Raw genomic sequence first — 14,827 nt, 5'->3', positions numbered from 1 at the left:
CATTATGGAAGCGAACAAATCCTTGTAGCTTCTCCCTACTATATACAGTGTACAGAGATAGGGTAATATGTTAAGAGAATCCCTGATGAATAGCCTTACAAAGGATGATTGTATAATTTTTAGTGTTGTAGTGAATGGGAAGGCAGTAAAGATTATCTTGCCCTTCTTTCTATGCATTTGAGGGAGCCATTTCTCAGCTGGATGACCAGTGCATGAAGAAATTGTTTCACTTGCTGTGGCTGAAGGAGTGCTACAGCTGGAGCTTTGAATGGACAGTATATCAATGTTATATCATTATTTTATTGTTATACTCTTAAAACACTATAGAACAATGTACTCTTGAAATTAGAAATGATTTTTTGTTTTACTGGTAAAGACCATCAATTTGAGAAGACAAAAATGCATAATTCTTTTAAAAACATAAAAGGCCATAACTTCAGCATACGTTAATGTACAGAGTAAACCAATTGCCATCATGACATGTTGAATCTGTCAACTTAACTGTGAGTCCATACTACGGACTCACAGTAAAGTTAGTCCATACTACGGACTCACAGTAAAGTTAACAGATTCAACATGTCATGATGGCAGTTGATTTTCGTTGATAGGACCAATTGCTTCGAAGCTGTGAATGTAGAAGTGGTGGAAATTGTGAAGCATAAAACAGCTGCTTGAGGTGCTGAGATCTCTGAATAGGCATGGTCGTTTGAAGATGCTACCAAGGCATGGAGATTGATTGTAAAATGGGTCCTTTTAACAAAAGTAGCTAAGCAATTTAGGCAATAAAGAGTTGAAACTAACGATGCAACAATAAGCATGCTTTGTAAAAACATTTCAGGGGCCAAAGGGATTATATAATTATAATAATCACAGAATTATAATTTATAAACAAGCAAAAGTTATCAAACAACATAATGGTGTCTTTGCAGTTGAACTACTTTTTGCACTTAACAGCTTTAACATAATTATTACTGTTGTCAGTGACTATATATGTGTGTACTATGGTTTCTGGTAGCACACATGCAGTTCAGATATAAGTAAGTGTATGTTAAGGTAGTCGTAGGCAACAACCATATTATATTGCTCTGTGTGAATTTGATACTGTGGTTAAAATCATGGATTTTCACAAAACATTTTAACTTGTAATGAATTTACAATATAATAATAATAATATTATTATTATGCATTTATTGTCACTAATATGGCTTGTATTGGCTACTCTACTAAATGGCAAAGTGAACTAAATTTTACTTCAAAGTGGATGTTATTATTGCAATACAGTATGTATTTAACAATACATAGGTCATGGAGAACAACACAGCAAGGAAGGTTATACAGTTTTTATTCCTAAAATGTGAACAGATTTTCCTGAAGATCAGTGAAAAACTAATAATTACACAACCAAGTACTAAAGATAATACGAAATGCGGTTAAAATTATGTAATTAATAATGAAATAAATAAATAATAAATAATGTTTGACAAAACTACAAGGCCTAAGGCTTAGCACTCACCGGAAATAGAATCCATGTTGTATGAAGAGACAATAGTATAATGAGTGGGTGTTTTCGTGGAGGTAATAACTTAGAAACATTAGATGATTCTATTTAATGCCAATCAAAACAGTTAGCAAGTGATGCCCACTAGACAAGCGATTGAGCAAGCTACTGTTCGTTTGTGTTTGAAAGTGAGCAACAGCGAATATTTCGATTGGAAGACAAGTGGTAGCTACTCCTGTTTAATAAACAACATGATTGGAAGTTGCTACTAATTGCTGGAGGTTAGTTTGTGTTGGTTACAACACTTTGATACTGTGATAGTCTTGTTTCTTTAGTCTCATGTAACTAAGCTATCTTTATTTGTGTATGGGATGGGAGAAAGCCTCACCTGGCAGGCCATCATGCAAAGAAGGTGCAGTTTCCAGCCAGTAAGTTTGTGTGATGATGCATAGCTCTCCACCTGAAGCCTCACATCTCCATGGTTGGATAATCACTGATTGTAATTGCATACTAATACATCCCTTATGTATATGTGCTAGTCAATTCCTCTAGAATTGTATTACTGTGCATCTTTTCTACCTGCCCACACTGTGTTGGCCACGCACTGTTTGTACATGCCCCATTAGTAGGCTGTCCTGTTGGTGATTATATTTTTGGTTTTATTTGCCCCGGGCCTAGTTATACAACCAAATACTAAGAATAATACGAAACGCGGTTAAAATTACGTCATTAATAATGCAGTGACTAAAAGAACTATTTTTACAACTAGCCTAAACCTGAGGTGGGGGGGGGGGGGGGGGGGGGGGAGTAGTACATATAAACAAAATTTTCTTTGTGTTTCAATTACATATTTTGTATTTTGTGTTCTATATTGTCATGATTGTTGTGTAGCTAAATGTCACTGAAGGGAATAATTGAAGGGATTTCAGGGGAGTGTGGGAACATATTTACCTAGTTGAAACATAATTGTGGTGAGATTGAATCTGGAAGCAATTTGAGATATAACTGAGTGAGATCTGGAACGTAGGACATAGCAAACAAACTTACAGTGACGTACAAGTCAATTCTTTATTAGTTGTTTTATAAGATTTTAAGGCAATTTTTTATATCAATAGTGAACTGTGAAAATGACCATAACTATAAGTTGCAATTTTTAAATTAGTGGACTATAAGCGGAAAATCTTTGAAAATGGCAATCTCAAGAATGGATCTTGAAGTACTTTTGTCAAATCCCTGTAAACATGCACAGCACATGTATGTAATTTTTGACTTTATTCTTTTCTGTGGTGCAGCTTGCTATTTAGTCTGACTTTTACAACTAGCCAAATCACCATTTACAACTAGCTTTTTGGCCACAACTAGTAGGCATTCCAGACTGATTTTAAAATTTTGGAAAAACGGGCTTTTTATATGCTCAATAGATAGAGTATTGATTGCCGATCTCAGAAATATATAGTTTGTTGGGTTGGAATTAGCTACTTTGGCATGCACAGTGCTTAAAAACTGAAAAAAGGTACATTTTTTCTCCAGGGCTCCCCATACATTTTACAGGGGAAGATGGCACAATTGAATCAGGAAGCCATTTAGCAATCTGGACTATCTTGAAACTGCAGTTGCTTCTAGCTGCAAGTTTGTACATGTAATGAGAGTAACTTCAGGTCTTATTGGATCTCAGCGATCTTTGTATGCTTTGTGGTGAGCAAATATGTTTCACCTACTGCACACTTCTCAATACAATGGTGTATGCCCATAGGCAAGTGGCTATCTCAAGTTGGTAAAAACGTCAAGTTAACAACTTATAAAGGTAAACAACTAAAGTGGAGGTGCCACAATGATGCAACAATACTTAAGGTGGAGTTGTGGTTTCAATTATGGCATTGTTATGCCGACTTTGAAGTGGTTTATACTTTGAGCTGATGACACAACCATCAGAAAATTGCTCTGGAGCTGAAAATCGCTAACCCGAGTGAAGTAACTACGCACTTTAAAGTAAGCACCAGTGACTAGCTACCTTCCACCCGACCGTACGTTTTTTAAAGTTTTAAAGTATTCTACATACATTACAAGGCTTGAAAAGATTACAAAACAACACAAAACTTACTTATATGTAACGCGCACGATAAAACTAAGATTTTCATGATGATCAGCGTGTGGACAAACCCCACAGCGATTTTCACCCTCATTGGAGCTCGGACGACGGAGCAATCCCAAGTTCAACACGAGTTGTCATTTTGTGCCAGGGTTCTATTGGGGAATATACGGAGAATTTTTTTATTAAAATCTCGGATACTGGAATGCCTACAACTAGCCCCCTTTTTTAAGCCCCTGTAGCTAATAATGAATGGATAAATACTGAAATAAATAATAAATACTGTTTGAGAAAACTACGAGGCCTAGATACATGAACTAAGCGGGGATAGATTCGCCTGTGAATGAAGGTGCAACTGCATAATAAGTACGCCTGTTCGTGCTGATGACTTTACCGTACGTGTAATTCTATATAACGCCCGGCACACACACCCTGTCAGGGGCGGATCCAGGGGGGGGGCTCCCCTTCATATTTAGGCTTTACCTGATCAATATGCTGAGTATTATAATGAAATTTTGTCTTAGCATAGTTATAGATCACTAATAATACAAATACTCATAAAACCACCTTATAAACATCTTTCCAAGGTATTAGCTATCAGTGGATTTATGCTAAAGTTTATGCAACAAGGACCCGGATCAGCATTGGAGGTGTACAGGATCGAGATACTCTAATAGAGCAGTCAACTAACTACTCTAACAGAACATTCACAGAAAACATGTAGTTGCATGGTTCTGTTATGGAATTTTTCCTAATCTGCCTGCACCTATACATACAATGAAGTGCATTGGTCTGTTTAAAGGGCTTCATTCACCTACTTGTGTAGTTAATATGTATGGCAATACTCAATTCAGGTACACAATTTCCATTGAAAATGCTCTCAGATTCAATCTTGTATTATTTTTTCAAATTTCAAAATTTTCCACTTTCAACATTATTATTCTAATTCAGTGTTGCGCAATTGTGAGAGGGGTGCATCATGTACTTGGCTGTCAATACCTACCCAAACTTTTCCATTAGCAAGATGCTTCAGAGAGCCATACCTATAACCTAAAGACAGTATATAAAATATTTACGGGCAGAAAATATTATGAATTTTATGTGGAAATGTCTCTAAATTGCAGTATTTTAGCATCGATTTTTCAAAACTTTCCTGGGGGGGCATGCCTCCAGACCCCCCTAGTTCCAGCATGCTGGGAAGTGTGCTTTGCACACCTCTACCCAAGAGATTAGTACCTTGAGTTAGCCCCCCCCTTTTATAAATCCTAGATCCGCCCCTGCTTGTTTAATTACAGATTGCTCGAAGGAGAAGATTAGTAAACGTCCGCGGAGAGGCCAGAGGCCACTTTACTGGTAAACACCAACATTACAAGTATGTTTAAATGTTAGTAACTGTGTATTTTGTGTGCAGGATATGCGCTCCAGCCTCCAGGCGTCATGCAGTGAACAACCAGCTGATGACCAGTTGGGATACCAGCTGATGTGCTCATAAACAACCAGCTGGAACAACAAGGTAATGAGTAATGTAATACTTGTACTGGTGGTAGTTGTATTATACATCTTCATCCTACACCTGGCTTGCTAGCGGCTGGAATTATTTTCCACTGGACTTCTCTACTGCTCTACTGTGAGCCTGTATAATAGCTAAACAAGAAGCCGATGCAGTATATACAACAATGTGTAACTATCTCCTGTATGTTGTGCATGGCTGTATGCATAATAGTATAGACTGTGGTCACTGTGCCAATGCCACACCGCTGATATACAGGTACATCACCAGTGGCCTCTAGTTACAACAGAGTCTGTTGTGCCATATTGGCTTGATTGGGATCAATTGTTAATTGTGACTTCACCATGTCCCTTGTTCTGCATAGCCTCATTTCACTGCTGAGTCATCTTGAGAGACACGTCACACCTTTAATATATAGCTACTTTCAATATAGCTTGGTTTTTGTGTAGGTTGTGTTTTAGTATTGTGGTTTTCTGATGCCAGTTAAACTCCCTTGCCTGTGTACATATGCATATGTATCATTTCCATCGGTACACGCACACTGCTCTGAGTGCTGCCTATGGCACTGTTTATACTTGCCCAATGGGTAGGTTGCAACGTTGGTATATGTACCTGGTTGTATGTGATGCGGTCCTAGTAATAATAATAATAATAATAATAATAAATAAACAAAATGGTGTATTTCAGTTGGAAGACCATAACTTCTGCTGCAAGAAACATACAAAGATGAAATTTTTTCCATCCATTAAGGCATGGTAGTGCTCACTACTGAGCAAATTTCAAGTTAATATCATCTGTGATCTGAAGTTATGAATTGACCAAGTTGGTACATATAAATTAATTATTCGATGTGTGTGGAAGACCCCTTTTTGCAAATCCGGTCACATATTTATAATTTTGTCAGATGTACAGTAGAGTATTACCAATGCAACTGATGCCATCATATTGCAGCTGGTAACCATCATCACATGAGCATCTGTAGTTGCCTGGTGTGTTATTGCAAACTTGACTGCATCCTCCATTCTCAATAGTGCACTCATTAATATCTGCAGTATACAGCATAATGAAATATGTAAACTATAATAGATGTGTACAATGCGCATATACAATATAGCTGCAGGTATGTACCTTCACATGTGAATGAATCAGCATGTAGTTGATAACCACTATCACAATCACACTGGTAACTGCCAATTGTATTCCTACACACTTGATGACACCTTGAAATTCCCAAAGTGCATTCATCTACATCTATCATTGAACATATTTCCCAATGACATATAAGTTTTCATAATGCAACATAATGATGTACCTTTGCAAGATACTCCATCCTTGTCAAGTTCATACCCCTCATCACAAGCACAAATGTATCCACCTTCTAGTTCTATACATCTTTGTGTACAGTTGTGCAAACCGTTAATGCATTCAGCAATATCTAAAATTTCAAGCATAAGGTCACAACATCTGCAATAAAATATGTGATTGTGCCTGCAAAAATACACCCATGCATGTGCATGCATGGGTGTATAAAATTTGCCTACTTTTTTTAAAACTTTCATGATTCATACTGTAAATTTAAACTCTTTAGGTTATGGCCGAACAATTTAATTGGCACTTTAATGCAGGTTACTGAATACAGATATCTTTCTATCCTGGTAATGAGATGCAAATGATCAGTTATATGTGATATGATGAGGTGTCGTTTGTGCCCACATGGCCAAGTTTTGCAGGGCTGGTCACATATACATGTATTGTATCAAGTACTTTATAGTACTACCATACTGTTTAAGTAGGGATTTCCCCTAAACTGACAGGATTTTCCAAAGTCTTGCCTTTAAAAATCATCCTACTGACATTATTATGTAACAAAAATCACCTGTACAAAATAATACTAGCTCATCTAATATCAAATAAAGTATTAAGACAAGAAACCACATACAGGCAGCCAAATATAAAATTTTAAAAAATCTCCAAAATTCGAATTTTGGCCTACCAGTCTGCCAGCCTGCCTGCTTAACACCAGTCACAGGGCTGGAGGCCAAACAAATCAGTTCCTTGGCACCATCTTTTGCCACAATAACTCACCAGTTGCATGTGCCTTTTGGGCTTCTGATGAGTGTGTGCCCTCTGTGCTTTGTCTTTCCTTTTATTTTCATTCAGGTTTGTCATTATCTTCTACATGCAATGAAACCATATCAAAGCGTTAATTTTTATATCAACTCTTTTATTGAGTAGCATAATTATCAGATGCTACAACATAATATTATTTTAAAGTGCTTATGTTGATGTAAGATGTACTGGACATCTGGTAGATACCTGTAATATCACAATAATATGTGACCGGATTTGTGAAAAGGGGTCTTCCACACACATCCAATTTACGAACTTTGACATATCATAACTTCAGATTGGGAACAATTATTACTTTGAAATTTAGTTATTACTTTGAAATTTGGTCAACAGTGAGAACCAACATAGGTTAAGGAATGGTGAAAATTTCAGCTTTGTATCTGTCTTGAACACTAAATTATAATCTCCCCAAATTTATAGAATTGGATGTGTGTGGAAGACCCCTTTTCGAAAATCTGGTCACATATATTAGAGACTATACCCACTAACAATACTTTATTATTGGTTTAGCTAAGAACAATCGATTGTGGAGACCCACCTCTTGACAATCTATTTACTCGAACATGATGAATATACCTCCTTATTGGTCTTAAAATTACATAGCATGGTGAAAATACACAGGAGATTGAAGGCCTTTAAACAATTGTTAACAAGTTACCGTTAATTATCCAAATCATGGGACAATTCTGTATATCAAAACACAGCTATCTCAGTTCGTGATATACGGTAAATGATTTTGTACACGTGCGCGAAACCACAGGTATGACCAGCTGCACTAGAAAAAGATGGTGTGCTGAGCAGAGCATGTGCTGAAGCATTTACGAGTGTTTATGAGTGTTCTGTTACATGCATTAACTAAAGAACGGATTGTACAAAGAAAGATGTACCATCAAATCAACTGAACAGTGTTTTGTATTCAGCAAGTTTTACATGAGCAAAGGACTACTGTGTGAAGGAAGAATTAGTTGTAAGTACACAAGTCATCTACATTACTAGGCCTAGTCCTATGATTTACACAACACTAGATGATTCACGTGACTATAGGAAGTCTATTACATGGTGAGCATTTATTAGATAGTCATTCTATCTGATATGTACAGTGAACTAGTATTAACCAGAATTGTTTCCTTCTAGGTGTATCACAACTGTAAAGTATAAGACATGGCTAATCCAAGAAGAAAAAGATGGAATAAGAAAATGGAGAACCTGAAACTATGTCACTGGACCATGATGTACGATCACTGTGAAAAAGGTGGGATATAATATGGTATTTCCAGTGGCTTATTGAATACAAATAAGCCTTAATATAAATCCTGTATTATACTCATCTTATACTTTAGTATAATGCATACTATACTATTGCATGTATGGTTTCAGTTTATTTACGACAATACTTGAAATAGCTTATATCTGATATAATGGCCACACTATACCATCACATATATGGTTTCAGTATGTTTAACACATTAACTAAAGCCTTATGTGGGATTGTTAGTATAATACAGATTATACCAAGCTTTTTTGTATTCAATAAGCCACTGGAAATACCATCTTATATCCTTCTTTTTTCACAGTGGATGATATTAATTTTTTGTTCTGTCATTGTTCATACTTGTATAGTCTTGTACATGAGGCGTGTTTGTAGTGTATGAATGTGTTTCCCAACCAGTGATCAGCCTTGAGCGGTTTTGCTGTTGTATTTGTATTCATGTATCTGTGTTTCCCAACCAGCGATCAGCCTTGGGTGGTCCCGCTGTGGGTTATGTATTCATGTATCTGTGTTTTCCAACCAGCAATCAGCCTTGAGCAGTCTTGTTGTTGGACTTGTATATTCCCAACCAGTGATCAGCCTTGAGTGGTATTGCTGGGGGGACATGTATGTAATGTTTGTGTTTATGTAGAAATCCTGTATGTAACAATATTATCATTGATATGATTTTTAGGACAACTGTGCAAAACTATCGGTAAAATTAATGACATATGTAGCAGCAAAGTTTTTCCAGATAAGTTCCACAAAATTTACCTCTAAAACTGATTATCTACCTTTATGTACCACAAGTGGTTACCAATTTAAATGGATGAAGAGTATTGATGAAGTACATATGGAGAGAGATAGCTATTTTTTATGTTGCCGTTATGTTGTGGCTGAATTTCAAGGCAATCACAAGCTACATAGTATTTTTGTGCAGTTAACTTGCACACATAGACTTTATTAATGGGACCACATCTGGAGAAAAATAATGCAGCTTTGATAGTGAGGTGGTCTCAGCAAAGAGGTCATGAAGTACACCTTACTGACATGGCCACTATAACAAATTTTTTTTGTAGTGCAGTAAATTCTGCTTTGTTTGACATTATTATTTAGCTTGTGTAAATTAGATCATCTGTGTGCTTACTTGCAGCTATCAATGTTATTCCCCATCTCCTCCAGTAAAGGACATTTTCAGCATTGTGAAGGGATTTAAATTTATTCCTGAGGATATGGACATTAACTGAAGCCACAGCATATTGTCAAATCCCTATTTGTAACTCCAAAATGTGAACGTATCTGTTTTGTTATCGATGGTAATTCTGTTGTAGAATCACTCCTTCATTGTTTGGAAGCACAGAGGATGGGAGCAGTAAACTACAGGCATTGCAACAGTTGTGAAAATGTGGAATTGTAAATGTTGCATAGTCTCGAGTGGCTAAACTGCTACCTTGTCTCCTCTCTTTGTGGCATTGTTTGTAAGCGAGATAGAGCCTGGTGAAGTATAATGGTGACTTTCAACCAATATCCAGTGAAATTGATTCATTGCTTAGCTGTATGTTAGTAGGGTGGACATAAACGCTGCAGCAAAACTTCTAACAGGGCTGATACCATTGCTACATAGCATTTCCTAGCAAGAAACTGTGGTAACTGTTTGCCTACGAATGCATTTTATCAACAATAATTCACCAGACCCTATCTTTCCAACCAATGACATCACAAAGAAGTAAAATGGTGGTCTGGCCATGCAAGAATAAGTGCTGTTATGCTTATCTAACTGTTTGTTATCGAATATAAGTTTGCTTGTTTGGAGTAACTAAAGGTGGGGCAATGAAATAATGCCAGAATAGAAATAGTTGTGAACAAGTGGAATTGTAAGTGTTCTCGTGCTATCTAACTGTTTTGTAATTGACCATAATTCTGTTGTAGAATATTTGGAGGAACTGAGAACAGAGCAGTGAAAGAGTGAAAACTATGATTATATTTGTGAAATATACGCAAGTGGTGGCATGATTATGTAACCGTATTGTTATCAACCGTAATACTGTTGTAGAATTAGTCCGTCATTGCTTAAGTACAGGAGCAGTGACATATTGAAGCTACAGGCAGAATAGTGAACAAGTGGAAATGTAAGTATTTGGTATGTTTATCTTAACTGTTTTGTAATCGACTAAAATTCTGTAGTCACTGTTGTTTGAAACAAATGAGGCTGGACAGGAGCAGTGAAATGATGAAGGAGTAAAAATAGTTGGGATAGTTTTTGGAGAAGTAAGCAGTAGAATATTTGGAGGAACTGAGAACAGAGCAGTGAAAGAGTGAAAACTATGATTACATTTGTGAAATGTATGCAAGTGCTGGCATGATTATGTAAATGTGCTGTTATCGACCATAATTCTGTTGTAAAATTAGTCCGTCATTGCTTAAGTACAGGAGTAGTGACATATTGAAGCTACAGGCAGAATAGTGATCAAGTGGAAATGTAAGTATTTGGTATGCTTATCTTAACTGTTTTGTAATCAACTATAACTCTGTAGTCACTGCTGTTTGGAACAAATGAGGCTGGACAGGAGCAGTGAAATGATGAAGGAGTAAAAACAGTTGGGATAGTTTTTTGGAGAAGTAAGCAGTGGTGTTTATAAAACTGTTTTGTCATCTGTCGTAATACCATTGCAGTATTGATCCCTTTGACCTCCTTGTTGAGTCACTGTGATGGTGGTGGTAGTAAACAAACCGGAGAACAATTGGTTTTATTAATAAATTTATGCACGTGATCTTATGAATAATATTATGGTGATCATTTATTCGAATCAATCTTTTAACGTGATGGGAGGTTTGGAAGGCATATTGGGAATGTTGTACAAGGTTTGTAGAGGGCAAGGGGATTATCAGTTGCTAGATTGCTGGGTATATAATGAGGAATGATAAGTCTGAATGCAGGTAAGGTCATGGGTTTCCATTCACAAAAAAAAGTCCCACTATGGAAATTTACAAAAACCCGTTTCACTGTCAATGGGTTTGCCGATTGATGCACCGTAATTTGTTTAATGGTAGCATTTTACGGGTAATATTTGTACCGTTTCAGGGCCTACATTCTCCTGTGATAATAAATAGTGACCATGTCTTGTGAGAGGCTGACTAGAGATACTCTAATACAACAATCATGTAAGACATTCTACCTGAACAGTCACATGCATATATATAGGTATATGCTACAATAAAAAAATTAAAAGTGTATTAATTTTAGGTATCCAAACAATAAACATAGTGAAACAATAGATGAATGATGGTATTACATGCCACATAGCTTGATGAGAAAATTCCTACTTTAGTACTGAACAAAATAATTGTTATAGCATGCCAATGTATAGATTTTCTCACAGAGCTGTGCTGTAATACCATCATCAAAGGCACACGCAGGAATTTTGAAAAGAGGTTTCCACCACAGCTAAGTGACTGTTATATTAGAGTGTTTATATGGTCTGACTGCTTTATTAGAGTGTCTCGATCTCTTCCCCAAAATCATAATTCAAAACAATGCTATAAGTGTTGCTATCATGTGATAAACTATTATTTAACTAAGATAAAAGATGAAATGGGTCCTGTTCCATGACAGATTCCAGATTCTGGAAACCTGAATTTTCAATTTCTTAGAATGTCTCAAGTACTGCATGTGTAAAATCCAAAGGGGACCCTGGAAATTCCCCTCCATACTCCCCTGATCATTCATTTCTTGTTTCATTTTTTATTTTTAAATAAACTAGTTTATCAAACGGTACGGTCGTATCGTTTAAGTAGGGACCCTGGTGAAATTTTCATGCAGCCAAAATTTCCACCTTAAAAAAGCATCCTAGAGATATCTTATGAAACGAAATCACCTTTACAGAATAGCACTGGTCCATATAATGCATAAAACAGCATTAAATAAAACAAAACACTTACAGATGGCCGGATATAGAATTTTTTAAAAATTGCCAAAACTTGAATTTTAGACTGACTGCCTGATTTCCTGACTGACCACAGTCATAAGCCTAGAGACCAAACAAAGCATTGCATGGCCGCCGTTTTATGCCACAATAGCAAACTCATCAATGGGATATGCTTTTTGGGGTTCCAATGAGTGTGTGCCCTCTGCACCTTGTCTTTTCTTTTATCTTGAATCAGGCTGCTTGTCTTCTTCATCCAACAAAACCATATCGAAGCATTAATTTTCCATATCAACACTTTCTCTAAGCAGCATAATAGACACCACAATATTATTTAAGGTGCTTAGACTATGCGCTACTGTACGGAGGTACTGGTACAGCGGTACTAGATAGCTTTCACGATATGTCACAAGATCACACCCATTCTTTACTCTAAGCAGCACAATCGATTTATCGATTGAGACACACCTCTTTAACACTAGGTGACTACACACCTTCAAGTTGGAAGCTAGGCTGACTCGAGATACTCTAATAATTGATCAAAACCATGATGACCATGCCCCTTTTGGCAAGCACTAAGCACCAGCCTATTATGCTGGCATAACTTTTAGCATAATCCAACAAGAGAATGTGTTACAGTATAATACTCTCAATAGCACCTTGCCTTATTATTTTGAAATATGTCAAGCAATTAGACAATAGAATTAGTATTACACTTGTTTGTCAAGGCCCTTAACAAAAACATATAATACTAATTTGACTGGCCAAAATAGTGTGGTGTGTTTCTATTAGAAGTAAATTTCCAACTTGACAACTAGTGCTACCATAGTGATAGATGCCCTATGGCATAACAACAATGTGGTTGCTTAGCAATGGTCTGTTAAGTAACTGTTGCTAAGGTAAACGTCACTTTGAGACCATAGTAACGGTTGCTAAGTGTGGTTGGTCTTTTGCCATAGTTATTTTTTGAATTTATGTTGCCTAGTAACAGTTGCTATGGTTGTTGGATTAATTTGCAATAGGACAGATGGCTGCGGTATTTGGGATTGATAGTTCTCCCATTGTAAACAGGAAGGAAATAGTACTTGGCTTTGCCTCACACTATTTTACTCCTTCCTGTTTACAATGCTCGCACTATTAATCCCAAATATCACAGCCATCCATCCTATTACATACACTAATAGGTATTGTTGGACCAATATGAGATTTTGCCAATATTGCAATAACCGATGTTGGTTAAAATGTTCAAGCCGATAAATGTAGCCAATCCATATAGCATAGTATGTTTATTTTGTAGCTGAAATTTGATTGTGATTGATTACAGTGTCAGTATTGCTACAACAGCAGCTGACAGTACACTGAAGCAGTGATAACAATGATGTAATACAACTCAATGCATTCATTTTTTGTCAACATCATTTGATGCACATGAGCATGTATTTCTAAACTCATACATATCAAGACACACGGTAGTGTGTCGTGCGGCCCAAGAAGCTGGCGCGCCACACCGTGAGTATATTTACAGGAAGAAAGTAAACGCGATTTTCACACCTTTGTAGCTCCGTGATTCCTTATCCCATTAAAACCAAAGTTGCTACAGAAATGCCGCAGAGGTAGGGGAGTCCACATACCAAATTTGAAGAAAATCGCTCCAGCCATTTCCGAGATACGAGCGGCCAAAGTTTGGGTTTTTTTCTTCGTTTTTTTCTTCTTCTACTTCTTTTCGTACACTTTGCAAAATCCGCAATAAAACACGAATGCATGCTTGGATCGGGCTGAAATTTGGCACACTTAAAGGGCTCATTAAGGCGAATCTCAATACCAAGTTTGGTAGGCATCCGATGAACATTCACGGAGTTATGACCGATTATTTTGCGTAAAATAAGGTCGAAGGTCTGTCATGCCCACAGGGTAAACCGCTTGAAGGAATGAGCTGAAAATTGCTATGTAGATGGAGTAACTATCGTAGGAGTGCCTTTTTGTGGTTTGAAAGGAATCCAGTTAAAGGCCATCGAGATATGACACAAAACCCAACCTATGTCACAATTACTCGATCAACTTTATGAATAAAAAACTATTAGTTTTCACGCCTACCAGGCAAACCGCTTAGAACAGTGAGCTGAAAATCGGTGTGTAGCTGGAATAATTATCATAGAAAGTCCTTGCAGTAGTACAGAAGAATCGGATTACAAACCACTGAGTTATGATTCCAAAGCCAACTATGTGTAGCATATGCGAGATCAAGATACTCTAATAGAACAGTCACCCTAATAAAGCATTCAGCTACGTTTATAACTTACTCCATTATAGAATTACATGGCATTGCAAATTATTCTGTAGGGAGTTCAGCTACAAACAGTTAATCTTATAGACAATTCAGCTACAAGCAAGTCATCCTGTAGAGAGTTCAGCTACAAATATGTTGCTG

At 36.8% G+C, this 14,827-nt stretch overlaps 1 protein-coding gene across 2 annotated transcripts in view; it reads right to left on the bottom strand.

Moving 5' to 3' along the window:
• The window catches only part of LOC136259110 (uncharacterized), a 294,792-nt gene that overhangs the window by 56,022 nt on the left and 223,943 nt on the right, over window positions 1-14,827 (bottom strand). For both annotated transcript variants that reach the window (XM_066052532.1, XM_066052533.1), the window contains exons 13-15: window positions 6,410-6,532; window positions 6,226-6,348; window positions 6,021-6,143 (exon numbers count right to left, since the gene is read on the bottom strand). In XM_066052532.1, coding sequence (XP_065908604.1) covers window positions 6,021-6,143; window positions 6,226-6,348; window positions 6,410-6,532 — 369 coding nt within the window. The remainder of the gene's footprint in view (window positions 1-6,020; window positions 6,144-6,225; window positions 6,349-6,409; window positions 6,533-14,827) is intronic.

Source organism: Dysidea avara, chromosome 6 (assembly GCF_963678975.1).
Source record: "Dysidea avara chromosome 6, odDysAvar1.4, whole genome shotgun sequence".
In the NCBI taxonomy this organism is placed as follows: domain Eukaryota; kingdom Metazoa; phylum Porifera; class Demospongiae; order Dictyoceratida; family Dysideidae; genus Dysidea; species Dysidea avara.
The sequence above is the reverse complement of the archived record's forward strand: the minus strand, read 5'-3'. Positions and strand labels throughout refer to the sequence as shown.